The sequence below is a fragment of the Zalophus californianus genome, chromosome 13 (genome assembly GCF_009762305.2).
Source record: "Zalophus californianus isolate mZalCal1 chromosome 13, mZalCal1.pri.v2, whole genome shotgun sequence".
Classification (NCBI taxonomy): Eukaryota; Metazoa; Chordata; class Mammalia; order Carnivora; family Otariidae; genus Zalophus; species Zalophus californianus.
Window position 1 is genome coordinate 10,328,999 of NC_045607.1, and position 25,866 is coordinate 10,354,864.

A 25,866-nucleotide genomic window follows, 5' to 3' on the forward strand; every position below is an offset into this window, starting at 1 on the left:
GCCACAACACTCCTTTTCCCAGGAAATTCAATGTTTGTGTTATGATAAGGAAGCAGACCACAGCACTTATTCAAGACTTTCAAATGGAAATTTGATCATGTATTTATTTAGGTATATGCCACCTTGTTGCAAAAAAAAGTATTGTGGCAACTTACAAACATAGATAAAATACAATCGAGTAAAAATAAACAGATCTGGGTAAAGGTTAAAGCAGAAAGCTAGAATGAAGTCAGAGTCCAGTTGGTGACTCAGTACAATTGTTAAAAGTAATCTCAAATTTGACTTTGAGGTTCCCAGCGGCCAAAGCGAAAGAGAAAACACGACTGTCACAAGATTTCTAATAACAGTGAGTTTGGGGCTTTGGTATAGACACAGACCTGGTTCAAATCTTGACTCCTACTACTTGCTAGATTCAGGACCCTGAGCAGGTTGCTTAACTTCCCTGAACTTGAGGTTCATCACCTGTCAGGGGGGAAAGCAATGCCAACCTTGGGGGTTCCTGGGTGCATCCGTGAGAATGTGTGTCCAGGTGCCTTCTAGCTCTAGGAGGGTGCTGCTTGGGTCCTCAGCTGCCCTTAGTCTTCCCTAAGCTGTGGGTCTTCAGCCGTAAAAGGGAGTTGACAGCTGTCCCCTCTGTCAGTCCCTACCCTGCCCAAGCACGCAGCATGGAAGAGGCTGAGCCAGATCCCAACAGGCCTCCCTAACTCCTACCCAGGCTCCCTGACAACCATCTGGTGCTGTGTTCTCCTGTCACCAGAGTGGTTTCCAGTGCTGTCAAGGAGAATATGATGCTTTGGAACACAGAGGCTTTCAGAACACTCAAATGATTCCCAGGAAAACCCCAACCTCACTTTTTGGGCTGCCCCAAGGCAGAGGCCCCCTTCTCTCCTCCGCAGACAGAGCAAATTAAATGTCAAGGCCTAGAAATCTCTAGGGGGAATCCAAGGCAGCAGCCAAAGCCCCTTCATGTGTTCAGAACGCCAGAGACAGCTTCCTTTGCCTTCACATCCAAGGTCAGTAAGAAATGCTGGTCCTCCCCAGTCCAGGTCCTTTCTTATTCGAAGTACCTGTGGCCAAATGCAATAAAGTCCATGACAAAAACCCATCCCTGCCTCCCATCAGCAATGGAATCAATTCCAATTGTCTTCTTTTCTCTGTTAATTTATACTTGACTTTGTTCCAAATGTGATTGGAGGCAGTCTTTGGCTTGGCATTCAAGGCTCTTTACAGACTGACCCCAACTTCCTTCTTGAGTGTCCTTTCTGGATGCAGTTTGTGGCCTGGTCACACTTCTGGAGCTGCCCCTGGAATGCCATGCAGTTGGCAAACAGCATAAACTGACTAGCACTGAAACCCCGATCTGCCACAGACGAAGCCACTGTGTGACCTTGGGTAAGTCCCTTCACCTCAGTTTCTTCATCTATAAAATGGGCACATTCCAAGTACAGACCTTCCCTGTTGTGACGAAGCAAGAATATGCACCAGGTATGCTTGGCCCACTTGATGCTCAGTCAGTGGTGATGCTTAGATGACCTGATTTTGAGACCTGGCTCCCCACTTAACTGCTTTCATGACGAGTGACCCATGTCTGGGCTCCAGTTCGACTATCTGTAAAGTGAGGAAAATAACTCTATCTACCACAAAACCCCACACACTAAGGCCTGAAAACAGAAGCGGCTTAGTGAAAGTTTGGAGGCTGCAGCCAGCATCATTCCCCCCCCAAAAAAAACAGTCTTGCTTGTCCTTCCATTTTCCCAAATCCCATCCTTTCTAACTTTCCTTTTTCTCAGACTACTGAGCAAGAGGACTCTGAACACTTCTCACATGGTTAGGCTGTGATATCATGAAAGACACAGTCTTGTAAAACCCACACCCAGGGCCAAGGGAAATGCAGCCCCCTGAAGAGACTGTTCGGTGGAGCCCGCCGATGGTTGGGTGGGGGAGGCTGGATGTGTCCACCACTATGAGTCAGGCCTTGCTTGGCTGGCTATCCTCATTCCCCTCTATTTCAGGGGTGAGTTACAGCTTAAACAAAACATCACCTGACCATGCCCGAAAGAGACGTCTTCTGCACAAAATGCTTTTCCTTACACTCTTGGGTATGCATACGGATATGCAGGAGTTGGCATGGGGACAGATGAGGGGAGCAGGGTCAGGGGGTGGTGTAGCGATCAGCAGTAAATACTCTCAAAGGTGTTGGGATGGACTGCGTCCTTAGGAGTCTACGGCCTTCCTAGGCAGAGCTGCCTCTGAGCTGGAAAAATAAAGGAAATAGACAAAGCCCTTCTGGAAGATCAGCAGCGTCCCGTTCCCCAGCAGCATGGCCCCAAACGACTCTCTAAACCTCTCTGGGCTTCTTTCTCCTTTGGTGAAACAGGGAGTTAGACTGGTGAACTGCCTAGCTCTAAAAATACTACCCAAAGCAGATGAGGGGAAGGCTTTAAGGTCTATGTCCTATGGGCTGCCTGGGTCTGAGGCTCAGGGGGGGTCACCAGCAGCACCAGGAGAGACGGCCCACCTGTGCATCCTCAGCCCCAAGGCCCGGGCTCAGGGCGGTCCTGGCACCAATAACTCTGAAGCCTGGAAAAGCCTGGTCCACAACCCCCTTCTCCTTCCTTCCCAGCTTCCACCCTCTAGCACCTCCCTGCAACCATAAGGTCCAATGCCTCCCCTGGACCCAACCGCTCAGATCTCAACCTCCCCCAGCACCCCCCCACACACACACACACAAAATAAACCACGAAAAACCTGCTGGGTCATTCCACCAAATGACCGGGTCAGGACTGACAAGAAAGCGGGAATCTGTTTCATCCTGGCACCACCCCAGCCCTGTCTGGAGTCTTGCTCACAGCAGACCTGAAGGTATCCCTGAGTACATCTAAGCTGTGGGTTCAAAGGTCCAGAGAGAAAGGACAACATGGACCCCAGGCCCCAGGGCTCTGGGAGGGGCTGAGGACAGGTCCCATGGCCTGGGTATGTAGCCAAAGCCGGCACTTCTGGGTGGAGAGGGGGCCTCGGGGCCTGGCCCAGCTCCCCACCCTGGTAGAGTCGGGTCTGGCAGGCAGCTGCCGGCGGCCTTCTCAGCTGCTGCCGCAGAAACAAATGACAGCACTGAGGAGGAATAAGAGAAAATAAACATGAATACAGAGGGAGGGGAACTTGGAACAGGGGCTGGTATTTTTCCTCGGGTGCGGTTTCTGCTCAGTGGCTGGGTGACCATGGAGGTTTGGAATGTGGTTGGACAGAGGGTGAGGTGGGGTGGGGGGGTGGCCAAAGGCAAGGAGTAGGAACATTAGCCAGGGGCCTGAAGCCCAGGGCCACCAACAGTTCAGCCAGAACGGGGGCCGGGGGTGTTTACGCAGTGCGCCACACTAGTGCGGAGGTTCCCGAGGCCTCTGCTTTTGAATGGCCCTGGGGGGAAGGGAGACAGAGTTGAGAGAAGAGAATCTAGAGGAGTAGGGAGAGGCCTGGAGGTGAAGGTGAGCACGGTCAGGTCTCCTCATCTGTAAAACAGAGCTGTTGTGACGGCATGGCCTGCCTGATCCAAACTGAGGCTATTCAGGCAAGGGACAAGGTCTCTCTGGGCCTCAGTGTCCTCATCTGTTAAATGGGCTTAATTATCCCTACCTCCAGGGGTGCTACTGGGAGGACTGAATGGGTTTGTGCATGTGAAGCTCTTGGCATAGTGCTCTGCAAGTGGAAGGGATTATTAATCCACCGCGTGCCAAGGAAGCTTTATCCTGGCTGCGCCACGTGCCTAGCACCTGCCCTGGGCCTGGACCCCCATAAATATGTGCTGACAGAGCCCCTGCAGGAGTTGCTGTGGGGGAGCAACGCCCACGGCCACTCCTCTCCTGTGAGCACCGGTCCGGGCTCAGACCACGAAGTGGAGGGTGTAGGTGAGCTGGTGGCCGTTGTCCCAGGCGTACAGCACGCGCTCCTTGGGGTTGTAGTCAATCTGGGTGGTGAAGGCGTGCTCGTTGAGGAAGGGCAGCTGCGGCCGGGCGTCGGTGCCCGTGTGTGTGTCGAAGGCGTAGGCCACCTGGCCTTCCTTCTGGTTGTACGTGTCCACGGCGTACAGGATGCCACACACCAAGAAGCAGTTCCCGTAGGAGTTCCGCCGCAGCCGTGTCCTCCACGTGGTCTCCCGGTGCGTGGACAGGTCACCGGGGTCCAGGCGGCTCAGCACGATCACCTCGGGCTGGGCCTCGTCCTGGTCATCTGCGGCGGGGTAGATGACCCACAGGCCGCTCTCGTCCACGGCGAAGTCGATGTCTGAGTGGCCGCGCCACTTCCAGGGCGTCGTGTCCTCATAGACCACGTCGGGCAGCAGTGCCCAGGAGGCCACGAAGCGCTGCCGCAGGTCGTACTTGATGATGTTCTTGGTGAAGGCGCGGTTGTAGTAGAAGGCGCCCTGGTACACCACGTGGCCCGTGCCGATCCAGTTGTAGGGCAGCTTGTACATGTTACTCCAGCGGCCTGTGTGTGCAGGGCAGATGTTTACACCAGGGACGGGGGGCCGGCCAGGCCACCCAGGGCTCCCGAGTGGCCCAGCAAGCAGGGGGATACCGAGTAGGCTATGGGCTCGGAGCTGGGCCAATCATCTTACCCCACGACCACCGCGAAGCAGGTACTGTTAGCATCCCCCTTGCCAAGGAGGAAACAGGGTCAGAGGGTTCAAGGTCACCCAGTTATGGAATGGCACAGCCAGGATTTAGACAGCCCCAGGGCTTTGTCTCAGGGCCTTTGTCCAAGCTGTTTCTTTTGTCTGGACTGCCATTCCCCGTCCTATCTGCCTGGGGAATGCCTCCTTATCTTTCAGAGCCCTCCACCAATACTACCTCCTCCAGGAAGCCTTCCACCACCTCCCCGGGCCTGAGTGAGGGCCTCCCCTCTGGCCTCCCATCACCCTTGTCTTGGCACTTTTCAATGGCTTCCTCCACACCAGCCTGTGAGCCACCTGAGGCAGGCATCAGGTCAATTTTGGACCTGGCAGAGGAAGGACTTTGGCTGTTCCAGGCCATACCCGGTGACTCCACGGCTCTCAGGATAAATCCAAACTTCGATGTGGCTCCTGAAGTCTGCCTGAGCCTACTCTCTCCTTATGCTTCCCCCACCTCCCTTCTAGGCCATTCTGCTTCTCATTGCCTGGCCTTGGCACACACTGGGCCTTCTGCTTGGAACACCCGGCCCTTTCCCTTGTCTCTGGCTTCTTCCTGCTCTTCCTCCAAAGCTCAGCTAAACATCACCTCCTCCTCTGGGGGGTCTTCTCTGATGTCCAGGCTTGGGTTCCACAGTCCCTTGAGCTCTCCCTCAAACCCTATACTGAAGTTATTTCCTTAGGTCTTTGCCTCTCACTTCAGACAGTGCATTTCTGGAGGGCGGGTGAGGCCTAAATGACCCCTCCCCCATCACGCCCCAGATCTGATAACCAAAATTCTGCCCTTCCCTGCCCGGACTTGCAGCTCCTCTAAGGCCTGGGGCTCTGCTCACCTGTAAAACAGAGTAATGACCTCCCCCCCATAGAATTACAAAACTACCATGAGCTGACGCACATGGCGTGATTAGCACTTAGTAAGTACTCAAGAGAAAACCCTAAGTGTTGTTCCTCTTGACAGTAAGTTACGCTCCTGAGGGCAGGACCTTGTCCATCTTGTTTGTTGCCGCATTCCTACTCCTGGCTCCATGCCAGCACATAGGGGGCGCCCTCCGATGCCCCTCACTGGGGTGGCTGATCATGCGGAGCCAGACCAGGCTGGGACATTCCGGACCACGGGAAAGCACAGGCACAAGAGGGCCCAGTCTCCATGGGAGACCCTCCTCAGGCCGCCCACCCCCTGCCCTCTTTCCAACTCCCAGCTCTCCAACCTTGCTTGAAGTTTTCCAGATTGCGGAACTCCACCAAGCTGTTCCCATAGTAGTAGTTGGTGACATAGATCCTGTCATCTTTGGCAGCAGGGTCCTTCATCCAGGCTCCCTCATGGCGCCCGTAGCTGTGGTGCCTCACAGGGGGGTCCACGGCCCGCAGGGTGCCCTCACAGCTCGTCTCTCTGCCTGTGGGGAGTGAGGGGTGCAGCATTCGGTCCTCAGTCCCACAGGCCCCGAGCCAGAGCCACAGTCCAGGAACATTATCTGGGTCTTACTTAACCCCCTCCCGATATTTTGTTTACAGCCTTTTTTTTTTTTAAGATTTTTTTTTTTATTTGAGAGAGAGAGTGAAGTGGGGAGAGGAGGGCAGAGGCAGAGGGAGGAGCAGACTCCCCACTGAGCAGGGAGCCCAAGGTGGGGCTCGAACCCAGGACCCCAGGACCATGACCTGAGCCAAAGGCAGACGCTTAACTGACCGAGCCCCCCAGGCGCCCCATATTTGCAGCCTTTTTTCCCCTTGCCTTATGATCAAAGCAATGTCTGATCAATGTAGAAAACAGAACATTCAGCAAAGGAGAATGAGGAAAATAAAAATAATGAAAAATGTCAATATCCAAAGAAAATTTTAAATATGTTGTATTTCCTTCCTTTTTTTTTCTTTGTATATAGTCATGTAGACATACTTTTAAAAACCGTGGTTCTTCTGGATTTACAGTTTTATGTATCCTGTTTTTTCCCTCCACTGAGCAATTTCTCACATCATTAAATGGTTTTTAATGATGTGATTTCAAGGCTCTACCAGGCCACCAGACAGCTGTGCCCCAGTCCCCTCGGTGTGAGCTCTTCAGACTATTTCCAGTTTTCTGATGTTGGAAATGGGCTGAGGGTGAGGGGCAGGTAAGCTGCAGCTGCTGTCCACATTGCTGACGGACCCTTGAGGAAAGATTCCTGGAAGCGGAATGCACTTGGACCGAAGTGGGGAATGGATTTAAGAAGACCTTGTCGTCACAGGTAGCCAAGATGCCCTCCAGAAAGATGGGCTCGATGATTTAATGGGAAAGATTTCTACCAACAGACACAAGCCAAACGTACAAATGTGGACAGAAAAAAGTAAAGAAGTGGGAACAGTTGCTGGATTTGATGATGGGATTCTAGGTGACATGTTAGGAAGGATTTGTTGAAAATACTACCTGTTTGACTACCAGTGTCCTCAAGCGGTCTACAAAGGATCAGACAGTAAAGATTTTAGGCTTTCCAGAGCACATACGTCTGTCCCGTATTCTTTTTTTCACAACCCTTTAAAAATGTAAAAACTGTTCTTAGCTCAAGGGCCATAGAGAACCAGGCTGCAGGCTGGATCTGGCCCATGGGCTGTACCCTGCTGACCCCTGTGAGGCTTACTCACCTTGGCTCGGGACATCTGGGTGTGAAGGTGGCTCAGTGGGCTGGGGCCGGGTGGTGGGAGTCGGGGTGGGGGTGGTGACAGGGTCAGAACTGAGAGTGCCAGAGGCCAGGTCCGCTCCCTCTGAGGCCCTGGGCCCAGCCTCATCACGTTCTGCTGAGTTGGGCTCCGGTGACCTGCCCTCCACCCTGGGCGGCCGCTGTTCTAGCCAGGAAGTGCTCTTGAGGGCGTTGTCTGCGGAGAGAGAGGACCCTGTGCTCACGTCTCACGCGGCTGCCCACGGTCCTCCCCAGGCCCACCTGGCTCCCAGTTCTGGGGCCATGGCGGAGAGAAGCGGGGAGCCCCTGAGGAGTGAAAGGCCTCCACAAGTGGGTGGTGGGGAGGCTTTGTGGTCAGCAGACCGGCTGCAAGCCCCCCAGCTGAGTGACCTCAGCCAAGTCCCCTGCCTCGGTGGGCCTCAGCTTCCCCTTCTATGAAACAAGAGTCATAGGGTCCACTGTGTTAAGCTGTTGTGTTGATTAGAGGAAGATGTATACACATCATTTGCCCAGGTCCCGGCATGCATGAGGTGCCGAACATGAGACCCCTTCCCTCCTAAGTGTCAAACACTTTGTCCCAATTCTTTCCCGTCCCAAATCCAACTCTAGGAGGGAGGAAACCTCGCTCCCATTTTACAGACTTTTTTCTGCTGGTCCTCTCCTCTGGAACCCAGCCAACAGCTCCTCTCACCCAGCATTTGCCACTTTAAGCAGGGAGGGGCAGGGGCAGCCAGCCTCCAGTCACCTCTGGACCCCAGGTCTCTGTCTCTCTGCCCCTTCACTCAGCTCCTATCTCTGATCTCGAGGCTTTCCGGGCAGCCCCCCGCCCCTCATCTCGCTGGCAAAGCCTTTGCTGATGGGATGACTTTTTCAGCTCCCATGGGACGTGTCTGGGGCCATCTCTGGGTCATCCCTGACCCACACACTTGTCTGGGCTGGGCTGGATGGGGTCTGGGTAGGAAAAACAGGAAGATTCAATGCCACACAGCAGGGGACAGAGCTGGGGAGGGGTCTCAGGCAGGCTCTGTAGCCCACTGAGCTGGGTTCCTGTTCCACCAACTTGCTGTGAAACCTGGAGCCAGTCTCTTCACCTCTCTGAGCTTGTTTCCTCACCTGGATCAAGTTTTTGGGTGTGTGTGAAGGGTGTGTGAGAACCCACAGGGTGTGTGAGAACCCACAGAGAACTGTGATGCCAGGGACAAAGGAAAGGGGACAGTGTGGCCCCCAGGGGCTAAGGCCCCTTGACGCCAGGACAATTACCTGACTTCTCTCATTTTCTCTCCCTGCCAGGCTTCCTCTTTGCATAGGGTTTAGCCAGGCCTGTTGTGGGGCAGCCCCTGGGGTCTCTTGGGAATGGGGCACACCCTTTGGGGGGGTGGCCTTGGCAGCTGGCCAGGGCCAGGGCCTGGTTCCCACGGGCCTCGCTGGCAGAGCCAGCTGCTTGCAGCTGTCCTTGGGCAGTGCCCCACCAGGGGTCAGAGGCGCTGTACTGTGGCCAGGAGGAGCTAGCAGGCCTCAGAGCCAGCAGCTACCCCCGGGGGGGTCTGGGAAGAGGCCCCCTGAGCCTTGAGAGGCCAAGAATTTAGAGGGGGGGGGCTCTTGAATTCCACCTCCTGGCCCGTTGGACATGGGGTGGGCAGAGGGCCTCACTGAAGGAGGTGGCCAGCAGGACCCAGGGTCGGGGAGCAGGCTTGGGACACCTCTCTGGGACATGAGAGGAGAGCAGGCGTCTGGGGAGGGCCTCAGAGGAAGAATCAGGAGCCACACCAGTGGGAACGGCCTAGAAATTTGGGTACTCCAGGGACTTTTGTCTCTTGTGGGGTTTTTTTTGGTTAATTACTTGGTTGCCCTTCAGTGTTATCCCCTGTGGATTGCAGGAAAAATACAGGACTCTGTGGGCTCTTCCTTGGAAAAATAAGAAGTGGGAGGCCATCCATTCCAAGGAAATAAGAGGTGCTCTGAAGGCCCCATAACACTTCCCAGAACCCTGGCCTGGCTCCAGCCCCTGGGGGGATTCCCACCCCACCTGTGGCCGCTGCCTGGTTATGGGTATGTTTTTTCCCACCGGACTGTGAAGTCTATGTTAGGCAGAGTCTCTGGGAGATGTGGCATGTACATAGTGGACCTTCAGCAAATCTTTGAATGAAGAAGGAAGAGTCCAGTGAGGGCGGAGGTAGCTGAAAATACTGGAGAGGAACCGAGTGGTCCTTTGTGTTGATTCAATCATTTCATCCCCAACAACCCCACGAGGGGTACTATCTCATTGTGTGGATGAGCAAAGGGCACCAACAGGTAACCAGTAGAGCTGAAATCTGGGGCAGTTTGACTGTAGAGAAGACAATGGATCCCCGCAGGCGATCCTTGCTTGGGATGCAGCCATCCAGCAGCAAGCCCCCACTCCCCTGGGGTCCGGTCCTCCACCAACTCACCGGCCACGGCCTCGGTCACCTCCTTCCCGCCCGCCTTGTAGTAGGTGATGCCTCGGATTATGGCCTGCTGCTGGGCCAGGGTCCGGGGCTTGGCTGTGGGTTGGGGGAATTTGCCCTTGCCGCCCTCCTTCCTCAGCTTCTCCACCTTCAGCAGCTTCTCCTTAGGAGGTTTCGTGAGGCCCCTGTCTGCAAAGGTCTTCTGAACATTGCCGTATTTGTTGTTGTCTTTGCCTCTCCCTCCAGCTGTGTCCTGAGAGAAAAGGGAAATCTCAGACTTAGGGGCGGGGGGAAAGGGTGTTGCGGGAGGTCATGGAGGCTCAGCTTCGGGGGGGTGGGGGTGGGGAGGCTGGAAGTGGTCACGTTGCTCTAGGCCCTAGGTCTCAGGTGCTCGTGAACTCACAGCTTTCCTCCCATAGTGGCTACATCCATGACTGGGGTGGCCTCAGTTTCCCCACTCAGCTCTCCGGCTCCCCTGCAGGCTTGAAGCCCAACCAGATAGGCTAAGTTCCTGTTCCATTTACAAACTGCGGCATACTCACCCCCAGGGGGTAGATTATAATGGTTAATTCCCTAAGGAGATAGCTGCTCAGGAGGTCAGCTTCCCATCCCTGTCTCTCTCTCTCTCTCTCTCTCGCTCATGGGTCTTTTTTTGTGGGCAGGGGCGAGGTTTTCAGGCTCTGGGGCAGGGTGTTCAATCCATCTCAGTGTGCCTGGAACTTTCCCAGTTTCAGCACTGAAAGTCCTGCGTCCCGGGAAACCCTTCAGTCTCAGGCCAACTTGGACGGTTGGCCACTGAGGCCATTGCCCTTAGCGCATGCAGTTTTTCTTTCTTTCTTTCTTTTTAAGATTTTATTTATTTATTTGACAGAGAGAGAGAGAGACATCAAGAGAGGGAACACAGGCAGGAGGAGTGGGAGAGGGAGAAGCAGGCTTCCCACGGAGCAGGGAGCCTGATGTGGGGCTCCATCCCAGGACCCTGGGATCATGACCTGAGCCAAAGGCAGATGCTTAATGACTGAGCCACCCAGGCGCTCCTCACATGCAGTTTCTAACTTTCTGTAGATTTTATTCTCACTTCCTCTTAAAGGCCTCTGATGCTGGCTTGGCACAAGAACAAAGGCCCTGTGACATCACCCACTGTCAAGCAGAATCTCCAGGAGATACAGCAAGTGCAGTCTCTAGACCTGCCGTGCTGTGGCCCAAACAGCATTCATTTGCGCCTGTGGACTTGACACGGGAATGAGCAGGAAGCCTGCCCTGGGCCAAACGCACCAGGCTTCCTCCACGCTTTATCAGCAACGAGGCGGTCCCGGCCACAGACACAGATGGGCACAACGTCAGCACGGGGGGCCAGGAGGTGGAGAGGAAGAGCCTGGGCTTGTCAGTCACGCAGATGCAGCTTCCAGTGCCGGTGCGGCCACCCTCTCCCCACGGGGTGTCACTCTATGCCTCCTCGTCTGCCCAACGAGCAATGATTTTCCCTCCCTTGTAGGTGGCTGTGGGACTAACTGAGATCATGTCTGTGAGCAAGTCAGCTTTAAACTTTAGAAATCAGATGTGGAGGCTGTCAGGATCCCCCACTCCAAACCGCAAGGCTGCTGTGGGGAATGGAGCGGCTGTTTCCTACATGAGGATGACTGGCCTAAGGGGCACAAATTACACTGAAATCCAGGCTGTACTCCTATTTGCCAAGCCACACTCCCTAGGGTGTATCTACCATAGGAAGGAGCCTCTGGACAATTTGCCCACCTACGGGGAGCTTCTCTGCATTTGCCCAGAGGGACAGCCTTTCCGGCAATTTGTCAAGAAGAAGGCCTTTTACAAGTGTGCATAAAGGTGTATTATAGATCTTGGGTGGCTCTGCCTGGTGTCCCTGCTCACTCTGTGCTGAGCTTGAACACGGAATGTCTGGGTGTTATGCTGTAGGAATTCTCCACCCCAGACTGGGTTGATGAAATGGTGTTAATCTGCAGGGTCCCCAAGGCATTGCCCACCTGCCCCTGAGCAGGCATGACCCAGGCAGGGGCCCAACCATACTAGGGGAGGCTCGAAGTTGTTTCGGTGCAGCCAACCTGGTTCCCCAGGGCCAGACAGGGAGGGTCATGCCTCAGTTTTGTCTCTGCTAGTTTGGGAATGGGCATGAGAACACCACCACATGCCTTCCTCAGCAAACAGAGCCCTCAGCTGGATCCCCACATCTGCTCCCAGCTTACCTCTGTCAGTGGTGCTCGCTGCACTGCAGGCCCCCGCCCCCCACCCTGCAAGGGACTCTCCAGCTGTGCTAGCCCTCAGCCCTGTCCTATGACCCCAAACCCCCAACCAGCTGGCCCTCGGGACTGAGGTCGTGGCAGACTGTGTTCCCAAATCCACCCACCTTCTGGCCCGATCACCAGGGCCATGGCCTCACCTGAGCCTTGCTGGCAGGGCCGGGTGCTGGGGCAGCGGCCGAGACTGGGGCTGCATCCTTCTGCAGCAGCTGGAGGCCCAGGCTGGAGAGCTCCTTCTTGATGCCCATCATGATGGCCGAGTGATTCTCATAGCGCTTCAGCTGCTCACTCAGGTGGCGCATGCTCTCCTTCACTACCTCGTTCTCCCGGCTCAGGTTCAGCTTGACGCTCTGTGGGGGCAGGACTCCAAGGTCTTTCTAGCCTCCTCTGACAGCCACCCCGCCCACCTCCCTGGAGGGGGACAGCCCAGCTTCTGCCGTCAGGCTTCACGGCCCAGGCTCCTGAGGGGGGCCCAAGGGGGCAGGTGCTGGGTGGTGGCACCTTTATCCACGGGTGGATAAAGCATGCTGCCAAGAGACCACATAATGATTAACGATTACTAAAAAATGAATGAGTGATGTTGTTCCTTTGGGCAGAGGGAGTCAGTTCCTCCCGAGTGAGGCTGTTTTCTCTACCTCCACCCAGAGTTAGCAATAAGCATTTTTTTTTTTTAGAGTTATCACTTAGTGAACAGAAGCAAAGCACAGATAATGCAAAACAGAAGATAATTAAAAAATCATTTCTTTGTGGCTGCTGCGGAAATCATTTCTGATTTGTTCCAGCCACTGCAGACATACTCTCCAGATTGTCTGGCTCTTGGTTACATGAAGTGAGTTAACATTTTCCTAAGATTACAGGAGGAAGGGTCAAAGGGGGTAACTGCAGAGCTAGCAACAGGAGAGCCCGGCATCTACTAGGTGCACAGAAAATACTGGTGCACAGTAGAAGTCCAACAACTGATAACCTTACTCCCATGCTGACAAGGGCCTTACACCTAGGAGATACACACCAAACACTTCTTGGATAATTAAAGCCACTGTGACCCCAACTTCGGGGAGAGTAAGGGGTTAATCTCCCACCCTGGCGCACAGGATGCCCAGGTGCCCCCTCCCTCCGGAAAGGAAGCTGGGAAAGGAAGCCCCCACACCCCGCTCCTGGCAGCTGCATGTCCCCAGGCTCCCAGCAGCCCAGCAGGGGCCGGATGCAGGAAACAGGAGGAGGCCGGGCCCATGCCAGCAGAGATGCGTGCCAGCAAACCTTGAACCCGCAGCCTGGACCCCCACGATTGCCCAACTCCGTCGCTGCCCTCAGGGGGCAGTCCTGGCCACCTGCCTAGCCCTCTAGCACATCTGCACTGACCAGAAGATGCTTGGCCCCTCAGCCTCCACTGCAAGTGGGGCCTGGGCCAGCCATGCTGTCTTAAGCCCTGCCCCAGTGAGCTTGGCCAGTCCTGGACTTTTATGTGGCATTTTATGTGACCAGTGGCCTTGGAGTTGTGCCATGTATGAGGTCCCGGTCTTGGTGAACTGAGGGCCACTGCAAGTTCCTGCCAGCCCCCTCCACAACCCTTTCAGACAATCAGCTGGTGCCTCAGTTTCTCCACTCAGCCTCTCAGCCTCCTGTAGGCCCATGAGCCCCAGTCAGACCCCTTTTCCAAAGTCCAGACCCAGAGGCCTGCCTCTCCCTCTCCCAGCTCCCTGCTGGACTCCAGCTTTCAGCAGCCACCAGGGTAAGGCAGAATGGCCCAGGCCCCTTCCGACACGGCCCCTGGGCCCCAGTGTTGACCCAGCCTGGCTCCTGGGCAGAGCTCTGCTCTTACCTCTTCCAGCGTGTTCATCTGGGAGGCCACCTTGTGGACATAGGCGTGCACTTTCATCAGGTCCATGCTGTACAAGGTGCCCTCCAGGAGATCCACCATGGACTGGAGCTGCCCGGGAAAGGGTAAGGGGTCAGGGCAAGGGCAGAGCTCAGGATCAGGCACAAAGGCTGCAAAAAGAGCCCCACCACTTGCAATGGCCTACGTGGGCCCTCGGCACCCACTAGACCCAGCTTGCTAGTACTCATCGTGGGAAAAGCCACAGATTCCATCTTTCGAGCACTTATGACACGGCAGGCCCTGTGTGAGGGGCTGTAATGAGCTGTTTCACTTTGTCCTCGTGACAACCCCACGAGGTGTATAGTGGACACTAGAGGAGATCAGTCTGCATGCCCTGGGATTCCTCTTTCTTGTTTCTTGTGCCCATACCTGGTTTCCATGTGCCTTTATTTTTATTTATTTTTTTAAAGATTTTGCCTATTCCTTTGACAGAGACAGAGAGGAGAGAGAGAGAACACAAGCAGGGGGAGCGGCAGGCAGAGGGAGAAGCAAGCTCCCTGCTGAGCAGAGATCCCGATGCAGGACTTGATCCCAGGACCCTGGGATCGTGACCTGAGCCGAAGGCAGACGCTTAACCCGACTGAGCCACCCAGGTGCCCCATGTGGCTCCTTCTTAACAGCCTGCATCTGTGACTCTCTTCAAAGAGACGCTGTGTCCCCAAACTGCCTGGGAGAGTATGTCCTCCTGGGGCAGTCCTTCGGCAATGCCTGACAGGTGCAGGCATCCAAGGGCCCAGCTCCCTAGCCCCAGTGGGGACAACTGAGATGTCATTCACACTCCACATCCCCTGGGGCTGACGCTGATGCTTGGCCTGAGATCACATCCTATTGGGCTTCCTTCTCCTCCCACCTCCACTTCTTTCATTTTGGTACCAGCTTCTCTTGGGAACATTTTTTTTTAATTTTTAAAAATTTATTTATTTGACAGAGAGACACACAGCAAGAGAGGGAACACAAGCAGGGGGAGTGGGAGAGGGAGAAGCAGTCTTCCTGCCAAGCAGGGAGCCCGACGCAGGGCTCGATTCTTGAGAACATTTTCATAATAAATCACTGCAACACTAATCACTTGCCTCAGAGTCTGCACCTGGGGACCCAAACAAAAACAAGGTCGGGACAACTATTTTTTTAAAGTAATCTCTGTGCCTAACGTGGGGTTCGAACTCACAATCCCAAGATCAAGAGTCACGTGCTCTTACCCACTGAGCCAGCCAGGCGCCCTGACAAGGTCTGGACCACTTTTATCTTCATCTCACACACAGAATGGGAAAGTGCAGCTTAGGTGAAGTGACTTGTCCAAAGCCACCCGGTTGTTAGGTGGTGGGGCCGGCAGCAGAACCCAGATTGGTATAAACCAAAACTTCTTTCCTATCATGCTTTACCATTCCTTCTTGTGTTCAGATGGGGAAACTGAGGCCAAGAGATGGGGAGGAGCTTGCACAACAAACAGGTCAGTGGCAGATGCTGGGTCGTCCTGGCCCAGCCCTCGGCTCCTCCTTGCAGCTGCCCCTCCCCTTCCTCTCTCCCCCGTGCGTCCTCAGGATATGATCTTCCCTCCGGAGAGCCAAGATGCCGGTGAGGGTCAGGGAAGCCGCAGCACAAGGGCTGGCTGGGAAATCAGCTTCCCCCGGCTTCTTGAGAAGGGCAGTTCCTCCAGCCCACCCTCTCACATGGCCCCACTCCGAGCCCTGCAGCATTTCTCAGGGTTTGAGCAGGCCAGCGCTCCTGTCTGGCCCTGGTCAGCTATTTCCAAAACAGTTTGACTCCCACTCTCCCAGGGGTGTTGGAGCTGTTTTAAGCCAGAGAGCCTTTCTTGGAGTAGACATTAATCTCTAAAATGGAAAAAGGGAGCGGAAGAGTCTTAGGGAAGCAGGGATTGGACCTTGAGTCTTGTCTGCTCCTCTGGAACCTTGCTCAGACTCTGAAGACTTGCTCAGTACCCCTTGGGCTCTGGGGAGCACAGTGTGAGAACCATGCGCATACTCTTATGTGCTTCGGCTTCCTTCTCTGAGGCCGTAGTAGTGTGTGGACAGGGCTCAGGACAGAGCAGGTACACAGCAAGGGGTCCGTGAATGTCAGCAGTAATGATACTATTCCACGGGGCTAAAGGGGGCCCTCCCAGCTTCACTCTGCTGCCTTCGTGGCCACCAAAACTGGCTTTCCAAAGCGCAGGTTTGGCCCTGGGTCTCTCTCCCTTGCTAGATAACTTTCATGGCTCCCCACTGCTCTTGTGTGGCTTTGCACCTCCTAAGCCTGGCATTCGAGCCCCCCATGGTCTGCCCCTGCATCCTCCTTGAGCTCAGCAAATGTTTCCTCTGGGCCAGGCACTAAGGACAGTGAGGAGTAAGACAGACACAAGCCTTCATGGTCCTTCACAGGCTGTGAAAGAACAGAGAGTGACAGAGAGGTGCCCAGAGCATTAATGACAGAGCGCTGACCTTGTCAAGGAGCAGATGCGGATTAGTAAAGTATGCCAGGAAGGAGTTTTGTTGGAGCTGAGCTCTGCAGGAAGAACACAAATTAGGCGGAGATGGCAGGAGAAGGGCATTCCAGGCCAAGAGAAGCTTGTGCAAAGAGCTGGAGGTGAGAAGAGATATGGTGTGTTTGGGCCATGCTACTCAAAGTGCGGTCCGCAGACCAGCACCGGTCCAAGCTACTTGTTACTCATCTGTGATAAAATAATCGCAAAAAGTGAGAGTAGACTTTTATAAACTTTCAGAACCCTTTGACAGAGAAAATTTTAAAAAGATTTTTATTTATTCATTTGAGAGAGTGAGAGAGAGAGAGCACAAGCAGGGGGAAGGGGGAGAAGGAGAAGCAGACTCCCCACTGAGCAGGGAGCCCTATTTGGTGCTCTATCCCAGGACCCCGGGATCATGACCTGAGCTGAAGGCAGACGCTTAACCGATTGAGCCACACCGGTGCCCGACAGAGAGATTTTTATCTGTTGACTCTAACAGCAAAACCCTGGACTTGTATTTTGCATGTCTGCTTTTGTTTCATTTTTCTAATAATTCATTTTTATGGCATTTTCCAGAAGTACTGGTTCTTGTTTTTTAAAAATTAGTCTTGGGGCGCCTGGGTGGCTCAGTCGTTGGGCGTCTGCCTTCGGCTCAGATCGTGATCCTAGGGTCCTGGGATCGAGCCCCGTGTCGGGCTCCCTGCTCCGCGGGAAGCCTGCTTCTCCGTCTCCTGCTCCCCCTGCTTGTGTTCCCTCTCTTGCTGTGTCTCTCTCTGTCAAATAAATAAATAAAAGCTTTAAAAAAATAAATAAATAAAAATTAGTCTTTCACCACAGATAGGTTGAGAAGCCCTGTGTTAGAGGAATTGACAGGTGGCTAGTGGGGCTGGAGCAGAGGGAGGGCAGGGAGCTCTCCTGGGCCACATCCACTCCACTTGCTCTCACCCATAATGCCCTCCTTTCTTCTCTGCCCTCCCTACCCATCCCTCAAAGCCCAGCTGTAATATTACCTCCTCTGGGTTCCCATGGTCCCTGAGACATCCGTTGGCCCAGCACTAATGACCAACCGTTGGAGTCAGGAGCTGTGTCCCCAAGTGACCGGGGATTCCTCAAGGGTGGGGCCATGTCTAGTTCATGTCCAGAAGGAAAAGGAGTAAAGAGATGAAAAGCACGTACCTGCCACCGACCTCCCCGAAAATGGGGATCTAGAATCCTCTCCCTCCTGCTCAGAGTCATGCAACTAAGACCAAATCACAGCTGGAGTTCTTAGCTTGAGGGAAAGGGCTGGGGTAGAGACAAGGGGAGGGTATAGCGTGGGTGTACCCTGCTCCCCCTCCTCCATGGGCTTCCCTTAATCTCCTCTCCTGGGGGGCTGCCCCCCCCCCAGAGGGAGCCTCCTGCTGAGGGAGGAGGAGCCACATGTAATGGGAGGGGCCTGAGCCCTGTCTCATACTGCTTCTGCCCCCTTCTCCTCTTGGGGTTCTCTGAGTACCTCTCAGATACCTACCCCTGCAGTATCTTCTCTTCCTCCTACACCACCGCCTGCTGAGTCAATCCCTCCACTAAGGCTGAATGAAAACCACCATGGCTGCTGTGCATTGAAAAGACCTAAGGGGACAACGGGCTCCAGGCTGAGAGCTGCCTAGAGACCTCTTCCCGGGGCAAGGGAACATAGCAGAGAATTCCTGAGTGCAAATCTTTTTTTTTTTTTTTTTAAAGATTTTATTTATTTATTTGACAGGGAGAGACACAGCGAGAGAGGGAACACAAGCAGGGGGAGCGGGAGAGGGAGAAGCAGGCTTCCTGCGGAGCAAGGAGCCCGATGCAAGGGCTCGATCCCAGGACCCCGAGATCATGACCTGAGCCAAAGGCAGACGCTTAAGGACTGAGCCACCCAGGCGCCCCTTCCTGAGTGCAAATCTTAGTGCTGCCAGTTTCTTGCTGTGAGATCTTAGGCAAGTCACCATCTCTCTCTGGGCCTCAGATTCCTCCACAAGTAAAGCTGGGACCCTAAGTTCCCTTGCCAAAGGATTGTGGCAAGGATTAAATGAGCCAGAAAGTATGAAAAGCTTTTGTGTATCCTCCTGTAAAGTATGCTTACAATTTAGTTATTGCGAGGTGGACTTTGAGCAGAAGTTGGATTTGTTCCTATAACTGAAGACTGACCTATAACCTCAGTGCGTGGAGTTTGCAGGGCCCTAGCGAGGCCCCACAGAGACAGTGAGGTCCAGGGACTGACAAGTTAAGAGGCAACTTGGCCTAAAATTCAGCCCTATGCCAACTTTGAGAGCTTTGGTATGCATTTAGTTGTTACAAAACTAAAGCTGAAGTTAAATTTAAAGAAGACATTTTTAGGGGCACCTGGGTGGCTCAGTCAGTTAAGTGTCTGTCTTCAGCTCAGGTCTTGATCTGGGGATCCTGGGATTGGGCCCCGTGTTGTCAGGCTCCCTGCTCAGTTGGCTGTTCCTCAGGACGTTAAACATACAATTGGGGGCCTGGCTGGCTCAGTCAGTAGAGTGTACGACTCTTGATCTTGGAGTTGGGAGTTCGAGTCCCACACTGGGTGCAGAGATTACTCTAAAAACATTTCAGGCCACCTGGCTGGCTCAACGTGTAGAGGATCCGACTTCTGATCTCAGGGTTGGGAGTTCAAGCCCCACGTTGGGTGTGGAGGCTACTTAAAAAATTTCAAAAAAAAAAAGTCTTAGGGGTGCCTGGTGGCTCAGTTGGTTAAGTGTCTGCTTTTGGCTCGGGTCATGATCCCGGGGTCCTGGGATCGAGCTCCGCATTGGGCTCCCTACTCAGTGAGAAGTCTGCTTCTCCTTCTCCCACTGCAACCCCCTCCCCCAACTTGCGCTCTCCCTCTCTCAAATAAAGAAAATCTTAAAAAAAAAAAAGAAAGAAAACATTTTTAGCCAAATGTTGAAGACAGTTTTTCACGGGTCTCTTGCTTTTCTGCATGTCTTGCACGCAGAGGCACTGACTGTCTTTGTTCTAGGACATATTTTGTATAGGCAACAACCCTGGAACACAGAGAGAGTGTTTCGCTCCAGAGTAGGGAAGGCATGCTCAGTGCCTATTGTAAAAAATTTGGATTCTCTAAGCTTGGGGCTCCACTCCTGAAAATACCCTAGTGTGTGTGCGGGTGCTATGTGGTCTTCACTGCGTCACCCCATGGGAACCGGAGCTGGGAGAATCAGTTCAAGAAAATGTAGATACTCTGGCTGCTGTGAGTAATGAAGTCCTTTGTCTCTGACTCAGGAGGCTTGTGTCTTCTGCCAGCATCCATGAAATTGGCTGCCAACTTGTTAGCTTACAAGTAGGGTAACATCTCAGTCACTTTCACAGTGCTTGATACCAAAAAAGGCAAAACAGATGTTCAGATGTTTGGAAGAAATTATAAGAGAAAAGGATACTCTCAAAAGACACCAAAATTATCTAGTCCATTACAGAAAGAAAGGAGAATAAAGGTGGCTTAGAATACAGGCGTTGGATATGGCAGGACGTGATTCAAATCCCAGCCCCACCAAACAGTGAGTTGGGCGTGTTGTGAATGGCACAAAGGTGCCAGTCTTGCTGTGGGGACCGTGATGTAGGCTGCACATGCCTATTCAAGCATGGGTCCTGGGGGTAGACCCTGGCATGGGGCTGTGCTCCCCAGAGGTGGTGCTTCTTTCTTATCTGCTTATGGTGGTGGCTGGGGGGAAGGTAAGCATAAAATACATATAAAAGTATGGTATAGACCTGCGGCTACATGCCATTAGGTGAGAGTTTGGACCAGTTACCTAACTTCTCCAAACCTGTTTTCTTGCCTATAAAATGAGAACAGTGATCCCATATTTCACAGAATTGTTTATGAATTTAGAGGAAAAAGGGGCACCTGGGTGGCTCAGTCGTTAAGCGCCTGCCTTCGTCTCAGGTCGTGATCCCAGGGTCCGGGGGTCGAGCCTGGCATTGGGCTCCCTGCTCCGTGGGGAAGCCTGCTTCTCCCTCTCCCACTCCCCCTGCTTGTGTTCCCTCTCTCGCTGTGTCTCTCTCTGTCAAATAAATAAATAAAATCTTAAAAAAAAAAAAAAGGAATTTAGGGGCGCCTGGATGGCTCAGTCGTTAAGCGTCTGCCTTCGGCTCAGGTGATGATCCCTGGGTCCTGGGATCGAGCCCTGCATCGGGCTCCCTGCTCTGCAGGAAGCCTGCTTCTCCCTCTTCTACTCCCCCTGCTTGTGTTCCCTCTCTCACTGTGTCTCTCTCTGTCAAATAAATAAATAAAATCTTTAAAAAAAATAAAAATAAAAAAGAATTTAGAGGAAAAAAATGTGTGAAAAGAGCTTAGCACAACATCTGGCACGCAGGTGGTGCTTGAATATGGCACATGTTCTTATTACATTAAAAACAATAAAATGCTACAAAATTTAAAATGTACAAAACTATATGCAGGTGCTGACAGATGAACAGGTTTGCGTAAGATACAGAACACTGAACTAGATGATAAAACGTTGTATCTGTGTTTGCTTATTTTCTGTCTCCCGTACTCTACGGAAGGCACGGACTTTGTCGGGTTCCCTCCAATATCCCCCAACCTAGTGCCTACCTGGCCGGTGGTAGGTGCTCTCTGAACATAAACAAGCCTGCATTTCGCAGATACGCTAGAGCACAGTGTAACTAGCCAAGGAATGCTGCCTCCACCACTTAGTGGCGAATGGTCTTGAGCAAGAGTGGCTTCCCCTCAGGGAGCCTCTGTTTCCCCACCTGTGAAACGGGATAACAACAGCACCTCCCCAGAGTGTGGGTTTTCCACTGGAAGGACAGCCTGGCCCCAGCCCCTGCTAGAATCCCGTCCAGGAGGTGCTCCCTTCCTCCCCTCCCCCGAGAAAGCCTACCTTGAGGAGCTCAGGTGCCTGCTTCTTGAGCTTTTCCATCTTCCACTCATTCTCGCAGGGGTTGAGCGAGGAGGGTGGCGCTGTGCAGGAGCAGCGGCAGTCGGTCCCCGAGCTCACTGTCTCCACAGTGTAGTAGTCCTCCACCCGGGCCTGCCCGCTGCGCACTCGGCTGCAAGCGTCCTTGCTCAGGGGCCGCATGATGCACTTGCAGCGGCAGTCGGAGCCCTCCGAGGTCATCCGCACCTGGTCCATGTCACCAAACACCTGCAAGAGGGGCTCCGGTGAGCCGAAGGCCAGGGCTGGGGGGAGGAGAGGAGAGGGGGAGCCAGAGGGGACAGGTAGCAGAATCCAGTGCCCCTGGCCTTTGTGGGACAGCTACAGGTAGCTGCGGAGGTAGCAGCCCTTTGGAGGAAATAGAGTACGGTAGCCTTAAGGTAATAATACCTGAAAATATTAATGGCCACCTTGAAAAACAGTTTGGCTGTTCCTCAGGACGTTAAACATAGAATTGGGGGCCTGGCTGGCTCAATCAGTAGAGTGTATGACTCTTGATCTTGGATTTGTGAGTTCGAGTCCCACACTGGGTGCAGAGATTACTTTAAAAACATTTCAGGGCAAGGGTTGGGAGTTCAAGCCCCACGTTGGGTGTGGAGCCTACTTAAAATTTTTCAAAAAAAAAAAAAAGTCTTAGGGATGCCTGGGTGGCTCAGTTCGTTACGTGTCTGCTTTTGGCTCGGGTAATGATCCCGGGGTCCTGGGATCGAGCTCCGCATCAGGCTCCCTGCTCAGTGGGGAGTCCGCTTCTCCCTCACCCTCTGCCTCTGCCCTCCACTTGTGCTCTCTCTCTCTCTCAACTGAATAAAATCTTAAAAAAAATTTTTTTAAAACCCATAGAATTACCAATTACCATAGGACCTAATAATTGTACCGCTAGGTAGAATTATTCTCCAAAGAACCAAAAATAGGTATTCAAACAAAGGCTTGTATATGAATATTCACAACAGCACGATTCACAATAGTCTCAAGGTGGAACCAACCCAAATGTCCATCAACTGATAGATACACAAAAGTTGGTATCTTCATATGATGGAATATTATTGAGCCATAAAAAGGAATGGAGTACTGACACCTGCTGCAACATGGATGAACCTTGACAACATGATGCTAAGTGATAGAAGCCAGGCACAGAAGGCCACATGTTGTATGATTCCATTTATTAATATCCAGAAGAGGCACATCCACAGACAGAAAGCAGACTAGCGGTTGCCAGGACTTGGGAGGGGGAAAATGGGGAGTGACTGTTTAATGGGCGCAGGGTTTCCTTTTGGAGCGATGAAATGTTCTGGAACTAAGTCGTGGTGATGGTTGCACAACACTGTGAATGTACTAAGAGCCACTGGATTGTAAACTTAAAAATGGTTAAAATGGTAAATGTATGTGCAGTTTATCACCATAATAAAAGATATGAATGAAGACCTTTCATTGGACACCTGCTACATCCCAGTTTCCATGTGTATCACACCCTTTCATAATACCTGTGTATGGAGGGGCTAGTTACCTCCAGAGTCCTTACCGTGGCCTTCAAGGCCGATGTGAGCTGACAGCCTCCCCGCAACCCTATCGCTTGCAACGCCTTCCTTCTTTGGGTCACTCCACTCCAGCCTCAGGGCCTTTGCAGATGTGGTACCCTCATCCCGAAACCCTTATCCCTGGCACTCCCTTGGTTCATTCCCTCATGTTACTTTCCTCTGAGAAGCCTTTCCCGACTACCCACTTCCCCTTACTCTGTCCCCTTATCTAGCGGCTTTGTTCTTCTTTATCATACCTATTACCATCTGAAGTATTATATTTGTGCTTGCTTATTTTTTCCCTTACTCTACTGAAGGAACCATTAGAGACAGGAACTTTGTCTAGTTCTCTCCTATACCACAGGATGGTGCCTGCCTGGCCCATAGTAGATGCTCTGTAAATATCTGTTGGATCACTGAGCCTGCATTTTGCAGACATGCTGGAGCACAGGGCTAAGAACATGGCGTCTGCCACCTGAGTTAGTAGCTGTGAGATGGTGGGCCACTCAACCTTTCCCCGCCACTCCCCGAGCTGGCTCAGCCAGCCCACCCTGGGCTCCAGGCTCTTGGGACACAGCTCTTTGTGGCTCAAGCAACAAACACCCCAGGCCTCATGACTACTCAGCTCTCACTGAAGCCACCAGGACTCAGGTGAGTTCGTGGCTCTGCTGGGCTTTCTGTCCAACGCCCGCGAGCATCCCAGAGCCCTCTGGGGAAGGGCCATAGGTACTCCATTTCTGTTCTGAGCTGTCAGACACCTGTTTGAGTCTCTGGCGTCTGTCACACCCTGGGTGACAGCTGGAGGTGTAGGAGAAATAGATTGAAGTACATTCCCGAGCTTCTCTGCTAGATGAGAAGCCAGCAGGATGGGCTCTGAGAGCACAGAGGAAGACACCTATGCCAACTGCTCAGGGAGGGACCCCTTGGGGGACATCTCTAAGGAGAAGGGCATTCCAGGGAGAGCAAACCAGATAGGTAAAGACGAGCAAAGGCCTGGCACTTGGAGAAGGTTCACTCTGGCTGGTGCTTGCGGGACCCTGGGGTGGCAGGAGGTTAGGCTGGGGTGGCAGAGACCAGCTCATGGAGGACCCTGAAAGCTGGCTGAGGATCTTGGCTTCTTCCTGGGGAGTCACGGAAGGGTTTGAAGCAGGGGAGAGCCAGGGTCAGATCTGCATTCCAGGAAGCTCACTTGGGAGGCTTTGTGGATAGATGGTGGATGGAGGAGGCAAGCCGGGGGCACAGAGCCCAGGAGGAGACATCTACTGAGAACTCACGAAGTGCTGGGGAAGTGTGGGGCAGTGGTTAGGCACACAGCCATGGGCCATCTGCAGCTGTGTGCCCTTGGGTAGATTACTTAACCTCTCTGTGCCTCAGTTTCCTCATCTGTAAAATGAGGGTACTACTAGTGTCTACCCAACAAAGGACTGTGTGAGGACTGAGAGACAGGATACCAGGAATGCACTCAGTCCAGTGCCAGGAGCCCACAGCGTAGTCTGTACATTGTAGCCGTTATTATTACTGACAATGATCCTGAAAGGGGGTTGTTTATGTGTTCATTTCTCCATGGGGATGCAGTGGTAGATATTCTCAGCAGTGTCCTACAGATGAGACAACTGAGCCCTGGAGCCATCAGATGACTTGTTCAAGGGGATCAGAGCCTGGTGTGGGTAGACTTCCAGTCCCCTGGGGGATGACAAGGGTGGGGAAGGAGAAAGCTATGGGTGGAAGCTTTGTCCCAGGCCTTCTGTGGGTGGGGTGTACTCTGGGCACCGCGGGGCAATCCCCCCTGCCTGTGAACGCTGACAGCCAGCCTAGGGGTCCCACACATTCCTAAGAGCTTGGGCAGTGCCTCAAGCCTGCTTTCTCTTCGAGACTCCTGGGCCCCCTTCCCAGCTCTGCTGTGGACCTCTAGTCACCCCCACGCACTCCCCAGCGGGTAGATGTGGTTGGGTTCTGTGTGGCCAGGCCACAGAGGCCTCCTCCTGGGGACCCACTCATCATCCCGGCATCCACCCCCACCAGGAGCAGCCTCCCTATCAGACTGCAACATTCCTTCTCTCCTCAGATGAGGTGCTACGTCCTGGCGGGGGGGCAGCCGAGGCCCTGACACCTCAGCTGCCAGGAGCCCAGGCGAGGCCCTTCCTCTGGTGATGACTGGAGCCCGTGGTGCTTGATTGGAGGCTGCAAAGCACCGTGGTGGGGAGCCTCAAGCCCCAGCTCCTCCATTCCCCTGCATGGCCTTGACCCCTCTGAGTCTCTGCACCCTCCTCTGCAAAACGGGGAGGACAACAGCCTCATAAGCCCAACCTGAGGCTGACATGAGTCCACGTGCGCAGAGCAGCCGTCACCAAACCTGGCACAGAGTCACGGCTCTTTAGGTGGTACTTGCTATCCAGGTAGCCGCCCAACCCTCCCTCACATCGGCGCGGCATTTTCTACGTCTCTCTCCTCATGTCACAACCCCCTCTTAAAGGGGAGAAATCTGAGCATCAGAGAAGACTGGAGGCTTGCCCAGGGTCAATATGAACAGCCTGACTCCAAATTTTGGTTTACTTGCTGTTCATCCCATGACCACCCATCCTCACCGGGTGAGGGCTTCTCCAACAGCAACCGAACTGTGACCGAGAAGGGGGCCCTGGGTTGGGTCGCAGGGGGGGGCAGTAGAGGGCCTGGCCCACTCTGCCCTGGGCATGAGGGCTGTCCCTGCCTCAGGCCTCCCCCCCCCACCTCTCTCTACAGCCTCACTCAGCACACACTGCTGCCAAAGACCCCAGAAGTGTGGGTGGTTCGTGCTTAAAAACATCCCTAGGTACTTGCAAGGAAATCCTACAATGAGATGGCAAGAGGGCATACTTGAGATTTTTCTGAAGAAAGATGGATAAGTTTGGCCACAGTGGGAAGGGGGGGGGGGGCGGTTCAAGCTGTGAAATGTTCCAGAAATGAGCAGATTCAAATTGTGTCACCTTGAGGTGGAGTCTTCTCTCTTCTCTCCTGGCCAGTCCAGACTCCCTGAAAGCACGTTTCCAGGTCCTCCTGCAGGCAAAGATGTCCCCCAGAGCCCACTGCCAGCTCGACACTTCCCT

General features: G+C 53.5%; 1 protein-coding gene across 3 annotated transcripts in view; it reads right to left on the reverse strand.

Annotated features, from left to right (window-relative positions):
• Positions 1–90: 90 nt before the first annotated feature.
• The window catches only part of OLFML2A (olfactomedin like 2A), a 29,465-nt gene continuing 3,689 nt past the window's right edge, over positions 91–25,866 (reverse strand). For 2 of the 3 annotated variants that reach the window (XM_027614496.2, XM_035723455.1), the window contains exons 2-9: positions 21,216–21,479; positions 13,824–13,931; positions 12,145–12,354; positions 9,738–9,987; positions 7,274–7,504; positions 5,869–6,054; positions 2,749–4,479; positions 91–2,254 (exon numbers count right to left, since the gene is read on the reverse strand). In XM_027614496.2, the coding sequence (XP_027470297.1) occupies positions 3,875–4,479; positions 5,869–6,054; positions 7,274–7,504; positions 9,738–9,987; positions 12,145–12,354; positions 13,824–13,931; positions 21,216–21,479 (1,854 nt within the window). In that variant the 3' untranslated portion in view covers positions 91–2,254; positions 2,749–3,874. The remainder of the gene's footprint in view (positions 2,255–2,748; positions 4,480–5,868; positions 6,055–7,273; positions 7,505–9,737; positions 9,988–12,144; positions 12,355–13,823; positions 13,932–21,215; positions 21,480–25,866) is intronic. The other variant, XM_027614497.2, reaches the window with a different exon arrangement.